Here is a 16,250-nt window from a genome sequence, read left to right on the forward strand (position 1 = left end):
AAGTAAATATGCTGAACCATTGCGATGGATTCAGAGTTTGCAGTGACGCCAATTATGTTCCGCCTCGTTAGTTCACCGCATGGAGCGTTTAACCTGGCAACAACTGCAGCCGGCTCAAACGTGATTGGTCAATATCAGGCGGACTACAAACAGCCTACAACCAGAAACCAGAGCTCTTCCGCTCTTCTTCTGGAGGCAAGATCTCCGGGGCTTGCCTACAGACTCCACATTCACTGAATGTAGAGTCTGTATATAGAGACTACTGGCAACATACCCTGAAATGTTAATTTGAATAAACCACTAGGGTGCACCACAAATGCAAAAACATGGGCATGACAAATTACACTATAAATCAGAAGTTGTTTGCACAATAGTTAGAAAACGCAAGATATGCTGAACAGTGTTGAACCATATGTGTATAATTATTTTGACATCAGGCAATAAGGTGGTGCTGCAATGCAATTTTGATTTATTTTTTAAAACTTCATACCACATCTTCCATGGACCATTACTGGATAAAGCTTATCAAAAGTTATCAAAATCTTTTTGATATCTCATTGTTTTTCGAAGATATTGAACAGTTTCTTCACAAGCAGCATAGCTCAGCTCATAAATAGACCTGCTTCTACAACCATTACTATGAAATTTGCAGGATATGTCCACATAAGTACCAGAAACATAACCTGAAAGTTTCATTTCCAATGATCAATGGGAGGTGCTACAAAAAAAAAAAAAGATAGCTGTGGCATAATACAAATCAGAGGTGCCCCCAGGGAGTGCACCTTGAAGCCAATTTTTGTAGTGGCCAAGCAGTGGAACTACAACTCTTGAGCATGTCACCTGATGCTACTAGGCCCAAAAATACTTTCCCCCATAGGCTTACTTTGAGAAAGAGATATCTGATCTGATTCACCGAATGGTCCATTTCACTATCGGGATTTAATCCACTCAGACGGATAACATTTTGAAAATCTAAAAGATCTGCAAGATTACATCTTTTTATCCCCATTCAAGTTAGCAGAGCACTAAACCTGAAGTAGCCAGCTCGTCCGGCAGTAGTCTCTAGTGCACTTGCTCTATGGCAACAATGATGTGAAAGCAGCACCAATCACCCAGGTATTTTCATGCCAAAGAAATAGAGCTTTTTTGCCTTCACGCACTACTTAGCAACTTTCATAGGAATGAATGGGGTCCTGCCTCCAGCACTGTATCCAGGTCTCTTTTTTCCATCTGTGAAATCAACCCATAAATCACAAATTGTTTTTCCAATTATTACAAAACTTGCAGGATATGTTCCATAACAATGTTGAACCATGTTTGTAGAACTATTTTGAAACTGCTCCTTAGGGGCCACCACCAGCTCCAAACAAGTGCATTGACCTGGCACAAAATCTGGCCATTAATCAATGAGAGTCATCACCAAACTCGATAGTTTTTTTTTTTTTTTTTTTAAATCAAACAGAGTTTCTGCAATTAATTAATAGGGGTGAACACTGTTGCCAAAGAAGAGCGTGGCACGGTACAGATTGGGACATAAATAAATGAGCATCTATCAGATGGTCATAAAACCTGTTCATTATCTTTATGCAGTAGTTGTGAACCATCGAAGGTCTTGATCCTTTGCAACTTTCAACTTGAAATAGTTCATGCTGCCTTGAACTTCCAAATCACCACTTGCTGCTATATTTGCATTGTTGTAACAGTATTTTATTGTTTTTCTTTGTAAGTAAACACAGACAACATTTGTCTCCCAAGAAAACTTTCTTCACAATGACCTCTAAAACAACAAAATGTATCACTATTGTCTTCAGGTTTTTTTTTACTTAGACTGTTAAATTATACAGTAATGCAATACACAACAAACATGTATTTACTATACATACACTTGTAGGATAGCTACAGATACATACAGCCATGCTAGTCAACCCCGTCTTCTGCATTTGGCAACAAGTTCTCATTCACATAACACCTTATGTTTCCCTTACGTCCTCTCTTGTCCCCTTACCTCACCTAGCACTGTGAGGAAAGTCGCCATAAAGGTCACACAAAAATGAAATGAGGCAGTCAAGTGTTGTACTGTCCAATTTCAAGTTATAATGTATGTATGTCATGTTGTACAATGTAGCAAATTGCAGTCTGGTTTACAGTAGTGATGTGTTAAAGTAGGTTTTAAAATTGTATATAAATTGACTGTAAATACATACAGCTTGTCTGAGTTTGAGTAAGAAAACAATTCATGACACTTTGAAAGATGTGGTCAGTGAACGTGCTTTGTCAAAGCAATGAAAAGTTACTCACTGTTGTGCTGAATGTGTGGAGAGTTTTGAAAATCAAGATCTGGCTGTTGAGAAATGTGTGTAAACAATTGAAATGTATTGTATGTTTTTCTTTGTTTTGTTTTGCTCAGTCAGCTCTGTTCTATTCTGATTAAGTCTTGTCTCGTCTGATTTGTTGGCTCTTTGCCGAACGGGCCACCTGGTGGAAAGGCCTCCTGCGTGCCCAGCCAGTTAACTTGTTGATGGATAAAGCATAATGCGTAATACACACACACACACACACACACACACACACACACACACGTACACAGCAGAGAGAGAGAGAGCAATGGAATGCATGCTCAGCATCACAAGCTACAGGTGGGTCCATAAACACATAAGAGTTAGAATTAGTCAGGTGGCCTCAAGTTCTTCTGATGACAATACCAGCTCCAAACACAAAACATCAAACACCATCACCACCATCACTTCCTCCACAAGTCAAATGGGCCTGACAGATATTGAGCGTGTTCAAGATTAAGTGAATTCATAAATACGTATAAAATAAATAATCACATGAATAAAAAAAATGTGGAAAAAATGTAAGTGAATTAATAATTTGTGAAATGATTTAAGATTTTATTAAATCTCAACTCATAAATAAGTAATGTTATTTTATCTTCCTTTTATCAAGGGTTTTATAGGACTTTTTTTCCATTATAATGTCACTTAATTTAACAATGTCATTTTTTATAATGATGAAAAGTGACATTATGGCCCCCAGGGGTAGAGGGCAATGACAACACCACTGTCATGAAAAGTCATATCATTATAAAACAACATGAAACATGTTAACAGGAAAAATGTCACAATAAAATAAATATGATCTGCAAGGAAAATTGGTAATTATAGGTATGAATTGTGAAACATTTTGTAATAATTGCTTGAGGTTTAATAATTTCTTCAATTATTCCAGAAATTGTTGGCAGCAGCTGATAGACAGCAGACATGGGCATTTTGTCTATTCTTAATAGTGTGTGTGTGGGGAGAAATGACTTAATGAACATGCTTGTGGGTTTGTTAAGATTTTTTTTCTTCTGCTCCATTACATGCAAATGTCACAATAGCCAGAAAATATGGGAGTAAGATGTGCATGGCTTGCAATAAAGATCCAGGTTTTCATGTGGAATACATATGTGATGGAGAGCAGTGGGGTCTTCATTGGGGGAAAAGTGGAACTGATTACCCAGGGCCCCAGTGGGAGGGGAGCCCCCGAAATTCTAGAAGTTTAGTTTTATTTGCTTATTTTTTATTTCTAAATAATTAATGCCATTACTAAATTAAAAGTGGCTGACTTAATCGGTTGAAAGACTGAGCGTTGGACAGTGGAAAATGGCAAAATGGCTTAATCAACCCCTGCACTAGGATTCATCTTGAAACGCAGCTAGAGCTGAGTGAGCGACTGCTTATGCTGCTGGAGCACCAGCTGACAATGTCATGTCTTTCCCAGAGAAAGGGAAATCAGGGTTCCAAGAAAGAAAGGAAGCCAACTTTGTCAGAAAAAAATTCAAAAGGTGCGTGAGAGAGACATGGATCAAGAGAGGAAGGGCGAGGACCCACAGAGACTGCTTATGTATTAGGCCCAGAATTTGGTGCTACACCCCTGCAGGAGAGTCACAATTCAAATGTTTGCCTGTTACCAAAAATACATTTTTGCGATTACTGAATTCTCCAGGCTTTGATTTAGCATTTCATTCTTGTCATACAAGAGGACAAAATACAACATCATCAAATAAGAGGACTTGATGCCTTCATTCAACTCACAACACCTTGGTTTGTTTGATATTTTTTGTGTGCTCCTGCCCTCTGTTGGTTGAAGTAGTGACATGCAGCCATTAACCAAGTGCAGTGCAGTATATTGACCAATGACTGCAATGAAGTTCAGGATAAACAAACTTCTAAACAAAACCTTTAGGGCTTACAGTATATAATGTATTTGCAATGCATCCAGTGTTGAGTGTAATGTTCTTTAGTTTGTGAGCCCATATTAGGTGACAACAAAGGTGATACAAAAGGTATTTTTAGCTTTTTGTCAGTTACTTCCTCCTTACTTCCTCTTTTTTGTTTCAGAATGTCATTTACATGTTGTTGGGGGTTTTTTTTTCCACTTCTCATAAAGCGCTTTAATTACGGCTGGTTTCCTCACTTACTTCTGTCCTGTTGTCACATCAGCTGTACTCGGTATCTCCTTCAGACAGGGGAACCAGCAACCTGAAAAGGTAGACAATGTTTTGATTCTCTTTAGGTCAGAACTATATAACTTAGCTATCTACATTGATGCTGATATTAGGCCTATGGAATATCTGTTGGTTATTGGTTAAGTGTATGGAAATTACTGCTTTTGTAGTCTCAGCTGAGATCAACAAATGTGGTCAGGGGATTGTGTTTGTATTTCCCCCCATGTCTGTGTTTTGTAGATGACCTCAGAGGGGTCACATTTAATAACTATTTCTTTGCTATACATTTGTCTGTAAAGCACAAACAGGTTTTTGTTCTAAATGAATCCTGTTCCCTTCACAGGATGGAGCTGTGGCTCCTCTGTTGGCTGGTCCTGTCTTTGGTGTCTCATAACATCACCTTTCAAAAGGGTTCAGGTCGTTGTAAAATGTCCAATGGAAGGAAACCTAGTTAGTTGCCACAAATATGTTTTCTTAAAAATATATACTATTTTTGTATTTCTTGAATATCAATCAATCATTCATTTATTCTACAGAGCCTTCAGACAGCAGAAATTGTATGGAAGACGTGAACAACCTTTTGGGAAACGGAAAACACAGTGACTCTATTGAGTAAACATTTTAATTCTCTACTATCTGTTGGGATTTTTATGTTTTTGTGAGCATCCATGTTTGAGTAATAAAAAAAAGTATTTCACCAGATATGTACATGGGAGTAAAAACCAGGGCAAAGGGTTGAAATCAGATGTAAGGTTAAGGCATTCAGTGGTCCAGAATTAATGGCATGTTTTAAGGAAAACAATTTTAAATTGGAATGATGTGAATATGTTTGTACTTTGTTGTCCTCTTCCACAAGAGCAGTGAAGGCCCTAGAGGAGTTTCTAGAGAAAACAGAGATGAGTGAGACTAACTCCATGTCTGTCGGCCATTTGGTGGCTGTTCTGCACAAACAAAAAGGCCCCTTCAGAGGTCTTAAACTTTCTGCTAATGATGATGAGGTAAGTATGCTAGTAGCATGGCCCTATATGGCAATGTTAGCAATTAGTTAGCGAACGTTCTGATCCCTTGTCCATGTTCCTAAGAATGAATTTTATTCACACTGGTGATCCCCTGACTTTTTCTCTATAGCTCCACCACCACCAACACCATAACTGCTAATTAGAAAATGTTAGGTTTGCATGCTAACATGCAAATCTAAGATGGTGAGCATAGTAAACATTATACCTGCTTTGCATGCTAACATTGACTTGTGAGCATGTTTGCATGTCAACATTAGCATTTAGCTCAGTGCAGCACTGTGCCTAAGTATAGTCTCAATGAGCTGCAAGCATTGTGAGTCTTTTTTAACATTCATGCTTTGCAACATTTGCATCTTTTTTTAAATGTTTGCAACTGGTAATAGAGTTACCCATCTAAAATGATGACATTCAATCATGCATTTTGCTTTTTAAATGATAATTACTAGATCATCCAAAGGAAAAATGATCTTCTCTACATCCACAGGGATGTCGGGAGTCAGTGTCAGCTGCACAACATTCACCCAGATTGGTAGTGAATATGCTTTCACCAAAAATACTTAAGCAGGCTGAATGTTATCCCACCACATGCCTTCTGACTGAGCATTTACACTGTGTTGAGTCAGCAGCATTGTTTGCAAATTCAAATGTGTTCTCTGATGGTGGTCAGACACAAACATAGCTGTGAGAGCAGCATTTTTCTGTTATACAAAATGTTTTTCTCTGTTCTCTGATATAGGCAAAGTCAGACGAGACTGTCACCAACAGCAAAGTGAGCGTTCGACTGCCGAGAGAGTTGGATATTGGATCAGACAACACGGTTGTGTTCTGCATGCTTACCTGGCCTGAAGCAAATGGGGTCAGAGACTACACACTATTATGTAAAATTCTGCGTATAAGAATCTGAAGAACTGTAGTCCAAAAGACTATATGTGCATTTTACATTGTATGCAAGGGACCCAAATCATCTGGAGCACTTTGCACACCATAACTACTCCTTACATTGACGTGCAGTTTTGCAGCATGTTCATTGTTTTCATGCTCATATTATTACGATTTAGATAACGGGGTTCAGATGGGATTCATTTGGAAATGGTCTGGTCTCTTGTGTTACATACCACACAATGTATCCTCAATCAAGCCAGTTAGGAAAACAGTATCCAAATTAAATAGGAGAACAGGGGGTTATCTCCGGACAATTAACTGGTTTAGAGCGGCAGGTGTAGGGTGTGTGTCCCCATTAAAGAACACGGATACAGATGTCCAGTTGGAGGTTGATTTATTAACCGTGGTCTGCAATAGCAACACAAAGTAACAATCAGCATAGCACACACCATACATAATACGCAAACATAATAAGATAGCTGAGGCTACAAAGGACTGTATGCCGTAATAAATGATATTATATGAATCATACAATGTAAACAAATAACCTCACACGAGGCACTCGTGAGATGAGAGCATACTGTGAGACTTAGCTTATTAGCTTCACATCACAGCAGCATGAGATAGCATTAGCTTATACACAGATAAATAATACACATTAACACAATATTAACAATCAACTTAGACAGTGAAACGTCATTAAACTCACCTTCTGGCATTTACACACAGCAATAAACCATGGCGTGATGATGAATGTTGGGAAAGGGTACAAGGAAAATAACAGGCTATCCGCCGCTGTATCAGGAGAAAACTAAACTTTCACAGTGCGGCATCCCTCACTCAGGTGTGGTGCTTTCAATAGCGTCGGAACGACTATGGTGCGATCAAGCGCGTAGGACATATGGAAACTAACCGATAAACACAATGAAACTGAACGGAATTTTAGCTCAATAAACAAGTTAGTAACACATAAACAACATGGGCTTTCTAACACAAATATTATTTTGACTATAATATAATAGTCAAAATCTTTTTATATAAAACTCGGGTTGTAAAAAAAATAAATCTATTTTTATCACAACAAAATGTATATATTTTGCATAAGTGGTGCCCATTTTTAAATTATATTTTGGAATTATTTATTCTGGGCATTCTGGGCAGCCATTGATTCTATATTAATATCAATGAACTGGGGCTGGGACAGGTGTGAAACCAGAGTGGCTCTTTACTGTGGTGTCTGTTTGTGTTTTTGCAAATGAACCAAGTAGCTGCAGTGTTTCACATTACCCGTTTAACTTTAAATGCATGCACTGCTTCTTTTTTCTTTTCTTTTTTTTGTGGCTAAAGAAAAAATCCAGCCCTATAGCACCTTAAGAAATTATTTTATTATCAGCATTAGCTTCTCTCTACTGGCTGCAATGGTTTACAGGAAGTGGACTAGGTGTGCCTCATTTACAAGTGAACAAGGTTTGGGTTGAGTGTATAAAAAGAGGAACACTGTCGAAGGTTGTAAATCTGACGTCATAGCTTGCATGTGCTCATTTTTCCAAGCTAAATTACTCAATATATTTAGCTCATATAAATGACCATATAGTTTCTGCTTCAGCTGACCACCAGCTACTCATTTTAACCACAGGAGGGCAAACCATGTCAAGTTTAGTCTCTATAAACAGACTCTACATATCGGCGTCTGCCGGAAGTCAGACGGCGAATACGCCTACAGCCGATGGGTTCCGAGAATGTGTCAAGTTAAGTGAGCTGAACAGGGCACAGGTTCATTCATTTGATAATATAACTAGCACTGTTGCATTTCATTGATTTAATTTTTTATAAGAATAGTACTAACCAAGTAAAGCCACTAAAAACAATTACATTGCATTTGTGGGATCGTTCACATTTTGATACTAAGCATAGTGGTTTGACACATAAACTGTGTGTTTTTTTCGTGCCTTGTACAATTGGTCAACAATCACCCTGACAGAAATCATTCATAAAAGAGGGAGTGATGTCAGTTTCTGACTAAATACAATATCCCTAATGGTGCAGCAATGCATGCAAGGGTAACCAACAGCTGTCATTTTTTGCTTCAGTCTGCAGTAACATGCAAAACTTTATTAGTTTCAGCAAGCTTTTATGAAGGATACACCGATACTGAAAGACTGATAATATCAAGCACAGGATGATAGGGTGGATATTTTCTACTAACCACAGTGGTAACTTCAGGAAAGTGATGACATTTGTCACAATACTTGTCTTGCATAATCTGCCAAAGTAACTGTCTGAGTGTACATTGTCCTGTAGATCATATGGGGAAACAAAGATGTATTATATGAGAGCAGACTGGTTGGCCTGAGTGTGGGGGGCAAGAACATTTCAGGACTACGGGAGTATGTCAACATCACATGGAATCTCACTGTAAATGTAAATACAAGCTCATTTCTCCAATCATTTACTGTAATCTTAACTTCTGTGACTTTTTAGATTTGTATGTTTTGCCAAACAAAAGTCATAATTAATACATACAATATAAAATACAAATGTAAAGCTGGTATATTGTTGTGTCACAGGAGACCCAAGAACCCAGGTGTGTCTTCTTTAACTTTTCAACCAAGGGTGAGTAACCAGACATCACATCCATCATGAATAACTTTTATCTTACAATAGAGTTTATGAAATTGGGATCTGTCTGTCTCTTTGTTTGACTTACCAGAATACAGCAGCGAGGGCTGTGAAACAGTGTGGGAACGTGGTCAGAGTGACGTCACCTGCTCCTGTAATCACCTCACATACTTTGGTGTGCTCATGGTAGGCTCAGCCCTCCTCGAACATAGTAGAATTGCATAGAGACAAAAGAGACATTGTGTACAGGATGTAAGTAAATCATGAACATGACGTAATGTGACATAAGCAAGTTAAGTTCAAATAAGTCAACACTGACTTTTGGTTTTTACACGGGAAACAAACAGCAGTCTCCTGGGTGAAAGTCCTGTGTTTGTCAACCCACCCACCACCCCAACTGTCTTCTGTACAAGGACTTTCTTACACTTTCTACTACCTATGGGGTCATAACCAGGGATGTAAAAAGAGAACTGGATACAGTGTTGCAGGGCCCCTATTTATTTAAAGTTGCTCAATGCGCATGAAGCCAAAAAAGTTTGATTTCCGGGTATAAAATCACCCGCATCTGCTGCATCCATGGGACCCACAGAGCACTAGTGTTTCCTTTGACCCAGTCTTCCAGGTACTTGGTCTCAGGCTCTTTCACATAAATGACAGAAAGAAAGTAACTCTGGATTTGGCTATTAGTGAATTTTACAACTTTTAGGACATAATGATTTAAATAGGGACTATTCGTACTGGGAAGTTTACATGCCTCAAAAAAAAAAGAAAAAAGATCCACTAATTCACAGACATCTTTTTCACAATGTAAGTCTATGAGAAAAATACTTTTGGGCCCAATGGCATTGTGTGTTGTATTCTACAGTTTGGCCACTATGTCAAATTGACTTCAAAGCCTGGCATTATTCCTGGGGGCTTGGTCATAACAATCAATAACTCACTGTGTGACGTTGTTGAACCAGGGAATTCATGTCTCAACTACAACTTTGACTTTCCATTGGCATTGTTTCTGTTCTTCCGGTACCTAATTTGAATACATGACATGACAAAACATCTTCCATGAGGCCTATTAAATTGCTACTTCATCTACTAGCCAGAAGCGACAACAGTCCATTGATTTACCAAAAAGATATATTGAAAAAATGTAGATAGACAATATAAGCCTATAGAGTGTAGATTTAGTGAATAACCTTTTAGCATGACCTCCGCACCTTCAGCCCTTTAACTTATCTTAACACGTATCTTAAATGTCTACAGTGTGTTGCCTTTGACTGTCAAACATTTCCCTCAAAGGTTCATTGTCATGAATTTTTATATGCTGCATTGCTGTGTGATATCATGCTTTGCTGCTTACTGTATTGCCATTCATAATTCTACCACTAAATGGCACACATCTTTATATATATGTATAATTCTACACATTATGACTTTTAGTTAAGATATGTAAGTATTAGCAACAAGATATCGTGGTATATTGAAGTATCACTTATAGAAGTAATCAAGAGTCATAATGCACAATGTAATTATAAATATTATTAGATTATTAGTAATGACGCATAACGGTTACATACTACTAAATGAACATATGGAATTGAATACAAAACCTGGTGAGAATGGAGCTTATTTAAACCGCATTATGCATTTCGGCAGTTTAATTTGTAACTCTGCGTCATTATTTATTAGCTTTTCTCATGCAAATCCTTATCAGCTCTATCAGATAAATGTAATAACGTAAAAAGACAAAATTCCCCTGTAAAACATAATCTTTGTACTCTCTCCTCAGGTGTCTCCTTCCTCCCTTTCAGATGTAGACCTGGAGGTTCTGTCTTACATCACTCTGATTGGCTGTAGTCTTTCTCTTTTTACCCTGGTCATCACTGTTCTGCTCTTCATCACAAATAGGTAATTTATTCTCCCCAGGTGAATGACGGTACTTCATCCCTCCTTACCTTCAGTCTAAGCTCTCATATTTTCAGGCACAGCAGCAACCCTCTGTCCCCGCCCTATCACTTCTTTACTTTAGCACTTTCTTAACGGCTTTGTCCACATTTTCCTGATTAATTACTTTCCTTCTTCCATGACTTTAAATGCCATGTGCTCTACCTCCTTTTCTATCACATTTTGTCATTCCTTCTTGCAGTAAATGCCATCCTTCCTTCCTTATTTTTGGATGCAACATCCTTCCTTTCTTCCCCAACTTTATATGACTTAATTTCAGTGCTACTGATAAGATGGTGAAATCTGCACATAACTTAACACTTACCACAGATCAACTCTCCTCTATCTGACAGAAAAGCCAGAGCAGATGTCTCCATGAAAGTCCACATCAACCTTGTCATTGCCCTGATCCTCCTCAACCTGCACTTCCTCCCAAGCCAGACGGTGGCAGCACTGTCCTCCACTGGGCTTTGCCTTTACATGGCTCTCTCTCTTCATTACTCCCTGCTGGCCACTTTCAGTTGGATGGCCCTGGAGGGTTTCCACCTCTACCTCCTCTTGGTCAGAGTCTTCAACATCTATGTCAGGAGATACCTGCTCAAACTCAGCGTGGTGGGATGGGGTGAGTGCAGTTGCCAAGGCAAGGGACCTATAAATTGCCAGCATCAGTCAACAAACTCTTGAGTGATTGAACTCCTTGCTTAATCCTTGTGTTTCAGGTATCCCTGCAATCGTAGTGGCCCTAGTGGTCGTCATTGACAGAAGCGCATATGGACATGTCCCTCTTGACTTCGATAACCCCAACAGCACTAAAATGTAAGGGAGAGGCAGGAACAAATTTGCAAGCGAGTACAATCTAGACTAACTGACACTTACTGTTTTGCATGTACATCATATTTTCTGTGTATCTGAATGCATTTGGAAATTCACAGTAACAACCGTTATTATAAACGACAGTCCCAGGAATACTTCACAGCTGAATCTTTAGTCGCCTGAATTTACATTTTTTAATACAGAATTCATATTTGATTTTCCAGTATATTTGATTTAATCCCTAATCTATACTCTCTCTTTCTATGTGTAGATGCTATATAGGCAATACTACAGTGAAGACAGTGACTACAGTTGGAGTATTTGGCTTGGTGTTCCTCTTTGATGTGATCATGTTAGGGGTGACAATCAGACGCGTTGTGAGTCTCCACCGAATCAAAGAGGTTCGAGTCATAACTATTATTCCCCTGTGCTACAATCCTCATCCTCTGTCAACATTTAACATTGTAAAAGCTATTAAAAACAATTCACTGCGCCACTCTGACGCACTATGCCACATGGACCGGCTGTGCCAGGATCCTCATTGTAAAATTACATATTTGCAACCTTTTTGTCAAGATTGACCCCTCAGTATGAACCAGTGGGCTTGAGGCTGAGTGCCACAAACACAGCAGGGAAGTTGAAAATATGATCGACACGTTGTTTATTTTGGTCTATGTATGGGATTTGTAGGCAATTTAGAATGTCTTGTTCTTTATCTTTGTCTGATATTGAAAGGATACATTTCCTTTTTAAAAAATCAATTTAGTCTATGTGTGCTATTGCGATAACCTTCCATTAGTGTCTGGTAATTTTGTTAACAGTTCACCCCAGAATCAAGAATACATATTTGTCCTCTTACCCAAAGTGCTATTTATCGATATAGATTGTTTCGGTGAGAGTTGCTGAACATTGGAGATTTCTGCCTTCTTTCCACTATAATAGAATTAGATGGCACTCGGCTCGTGGTGCTTAGAGCATCGGAAAAAAAAAAAGTATATACATTTGAAAAACTCAACAGCAATGTCTCTTTTCAGAAATCATAATCTAATTTACTCAAGATAATCGGCACACCTTATTGTGAGCAGTTTCAAATGGGAACTATTTTCTTTCCACAAAACTATGCTCGCCAACTGTATCACTGCGCAGAAGGAAGCATGCATCTACTTATTTACAAGATGCTCGTGCTTGATACAGAATGAGATGTATACATTAATGGTATCCTCAGCTGAGCTGTGATGTTTGCAAACTAAGATCCGCACTTCCCTCTGCACAGTGATACACCTGATGAGTGTAGTTTGTCAGAAAGAAAATAGTTCCGACAAGGTCTGTGGGTTATCTTGAGTAAGCAGGTCATGATTTCTGAAAAGATGCATTGCTGTTGAGTGTCATCTAGTTTGCTACAGGTAACAGGAAAAAAAAAATCAATCCTGGGTTGAACTGACGCTTTAATATTCATTCTCACCATAGTTGTCTCCCTTACACACACAGTCTGTATACAGTAAGTGAACAGCTGTCTCTCAAAATGGTGATGACATAATAAGACTCCTGAGAGAAAAATTTTAAAATGAAGAAAATAAATCTACTTCCACTCAGGACGAGTTTTCTAGACTCACCACTGTCTTCAAAAGCAGATTTGATGTTCAGTGTTAAGACCAAATACACTTCATGGTCTCTAACCAGTAGTTTCTGAGTGTCTTTAACCTGCTCATGTGTCATTTTTGTAAGTCAGTTTGGGAAGAGTGACCGTGGCAGAGCCAAGCGAGACATCTGTACCCTGCTGGGAGTCACTACGCTGCTTGGCATTACCTGGGGCCTAGTCTTCTTCTCATTTGGCTACCTGACCACTCCTGGCCTCTATCTCTTCTGCATCCTGAACTCACTGCAAGGTCTGCACAACCTGCCTTCACATGATCAGCTCTAACATGTGGTGATGTATCTGTAAATATGACAGAAAGCATTGTTGGCTGATATTTCATTGACAGTATACAAAGTCGATCCTCTTTGTTTCACGCTTGATTAGTAGATTTAGGATGGGGCACAATAGTGTGTAACTTCCATAACTACAGAAAGCTAAAAATAGCATTTTTTTTTTTTACATTGATTCACGTTTATGCCAAATCTAACTTTGTTTAGAGCAAGGAAGCTATCAAGGAAAGGTCATACGTCAGTTGATGATTATGAGATATTGAGGGACTCTGTTTGTCTAAATATGCACATTCATTTTCCTTGTTAATGGTCTCCAAACAGATCATGGCTCTGTCAGCTGCACCTCAGCCTCTGCTGGACAGAGCCATGCTCTGTTTGGAGACCAATGACAAGGAAAACAAATGCGCATATTCAGATAAAATCAGTAAGCGTCATGTAATGTGTGTTTTTTAATCTGGTGGAAGGGTTTTTCAGTGAAAGTTGATGGGTTATAGTGTGATTTGCAGGGCCCACCAATAGAACTAACACCAAAGACTCGCTCCTCAAACACTGCCACTGATGTATGACCTTTCCTTCATGAAAGTTTCCTTGGTTAAGAGCAGGAACTGTAATGTTTTGTCCATGCAGGACTATAAAGGCCAACTTGGGACTCTCTCACTGTGAATGATTAATTGAAACACAAATTTGTACAGCAGCATGAATAGCTTCACAATACATGGTGAAAGTTTCTGGATTTTCACCCATGACACAAGTTCAGGAGTTTTGCAAACTGAGAATTCCTCAAATGTCAAGAATTGGTGTATGTTATGATAATATTTTTATGGGTATCAGCCTGACTATTTGTATACCGGCAAACAGTGACATGGCACGGTTGTTTATCAGTCAGCTATTTGCATGATTTGCATGATCCTGTCCTCCTGTACTCTCCCTAACACTGTCCCTGTCTCTTTTCCTCCTTTCACTTAGGTTTCTTCATCTTCCTGTGGTTTGTGATGTCTTTGAGAAAGACTGAGAACCCACCGGCTAAGACGAGTAGTGAAACACGCAGCACCAACAGCTAAGGCTAAAGCCATCACACCAAGACGTGTGTGTGTGTGTGTGTGTGTGTGTGTGTTTAGACGTATTCATACTGTCACGTTTGCTAATATTATTTCTTTTTTAGATGTCTTGTACAACAATGTAGCAGAGAAGCAAACATGCTAGTTATGGTGAACTCAGCTGTAGGTGACTCTAATATTTAATACAAAGATTCATAAATTTAGTGTGATTTTTGTTTGTTTTGTCGTGTACCCTGTAGCTCTGTGTTGAAGTGTTTATCCATCCTCTATACCCAGCAGCTCTTCTGCTTCATTTTGTGCACAACTGTGTGAACTTGAAAAGAGCATGCACGCTACTTACAGAAAAGCAAGAACCCATATTTGAATCATGGACTGCCTTGGTGTGACTGTCACACCCTGAGATTTCTTTTTCTTTTTACAAAGAACATCCAGAAGGGAAGTTAAGAGGATATCATTAATTTCCTCTTTGAGCCCTCACCAAAATCATTTTGCTACTGAACTCTGCATCCACTAAACTAAAGTGCCTGGTGCAAGTGTGACCCGTAACTGTGTAGATCATTGCAACATAGTTGAACACCATCCATCACTATCCCCGAAACACACTCCAATGTAGCACAGAGTAGATGATTAAGCATTTTACCTTTTCCATTTTGGGGCAGCTTGATGTGGGTCGTACCCATCTCACTCCTATTAGCGAAAGTTTCAGGAGAGAATGTTTCAGTGAGGAGATCCCTTGATAACCCATTAAAGAGAGAGAGAATCCATCAAGCAGTGGCAACGAGTTGCCCAGATGTGACAGGGAGAGCTGCTGTAATTGGTGCAGATTAATTTTATGCCTCAAGCCCAGTCGCCAGAAGAGAGTGTTGGCATTGTACATTTGTGCAAACCATGCTACATTTGTACATTTCATACGCATAATATCAAAGTTTCTAAGATGATGTAGTTGACTACATACGAGCGGATTTTGTCATCCGGAGATGGCGGATTGTGTGACACCATCTGCCATCCCACACCACTGAAGACTATTGTTCAAGACCGACAAAGAAAAAATTTGATTGTTTTTAGCTGAGCTACTAAAATTGTGCCACCAAAAACAAGTAATAAGAGCCAAAACAGGATCTTTTCCTAATGATAACCAAGTGTTTTTTTGTGCCTAAACATAGCCACACATTAACCACAGCATTTTTTAAATATAAAGAAATTTACAAATGTTACATATCCATGCTTTGCAGAAACGTACATATGCTAATATCCATTTTGGTGACTGGGTTGAAGGCACATATCCACTTTTCTGCAGTATGTCATGACAGGATCTGGGTTGGATCTGACACTGATTGAATGCAAGACTTTCTGAGAGTGTAGATTCTGAGGTGTACCCTTGCAGAGAATCATCTATTTCATATTGTATATTTTATTTTAAGTACTGTTTTGTGAACATTTTCATCATAAATATATATATATATGTACAGTATATATATTAAACTTTTTTCACATGTTCATATG

At 38.7% G+C, this 16,250-nt stretch overlaps 1 protein-coding gene and 1 long non-coding RNA gene across 3 annotated transcripts; one reads left to right on the forward strand and one right to left on the reverse strand.

Moving 5' to 3' along the window:
* Window positions 1-4,425: 4,425 nt before the first annotated feature.
* On the reverse strand, window positions 4,426-7,298 carry LOC126392867 (uncharacterized). The gene is made up of 3 exons (XR_007570220.1): window positions 7,103-7,298; window positions 6,627-6,801; window positions 4,426-4,526 (listed from the first exon to the last, which is right to left on the reverse strand). It is a non-coding gene; the product is annotated as an uncharacterized LOC126392867 (long non-coding RNA).
* LOC126392817 (adhesion G-protein coupled receptor G5-like) lies at window positions 4,478-16,218 on the forward strand. 2 transcript variants are annotated; one of them, XM_050048477.1, is made up of 14 exons: window positions 4,478-4,534; window positions 4,836-4,942; window positions 5,029-5,104; window positions 5,349-5,490; window positions 6,248-6,367; window positions 8,695-8,814; window positions 8,961-9,006; window positions 9,104-9,198; window positions 10,796-10,914; window positions 11,304-11,572; window positions 11,670-11,766; window positions 12,035-12,164; window positions 13,493-13,649; window positions 14,656-16,218. In XM_050048477.1, the coding sequence occupies exons 2-14, from the start codon at window positions 4,837-4,839 to the stop codon at window positions 14,748-14,750; spliced, it is 1,572 nt and encodes a 523-aa protein (XP_049904434.1). In that variant the 5' UTR covers window positions 4,478-4,534; window position 4,836; the 3' UTR covers window positions 14,751-16,218. The 2 variants fall into 2 exon arrangements, with proteins under 2 accessions (XP_049904434.1, XP_049904443.1); XM_050048486.1 differs by lacking the exons at window positions 4,478-4,534; window positions 4,836-4,942 and having other exon boundaries at window positions 5,052-5,104; window positions 5,354-5,490.
* Window positions 16,219-16,250: the final 32 nt, after the last annotated feature.

The sequence above is a fragment of the Epinephelus moara genome, chromosome 1 (genome assembly GCF_006386435.1).
Source record: "Epinephelus moara isolate mb chromosome 1, YSFRI_EMoa_1.0, whole genome shotgun sequence".
Taxonomy (NCBI): domain Eukaryota; kingdom Metazoa; phylum Chordata; class Actinopteri; order Perciformes; family Serranidae; genus Epinephelus; species Epinephelus moara.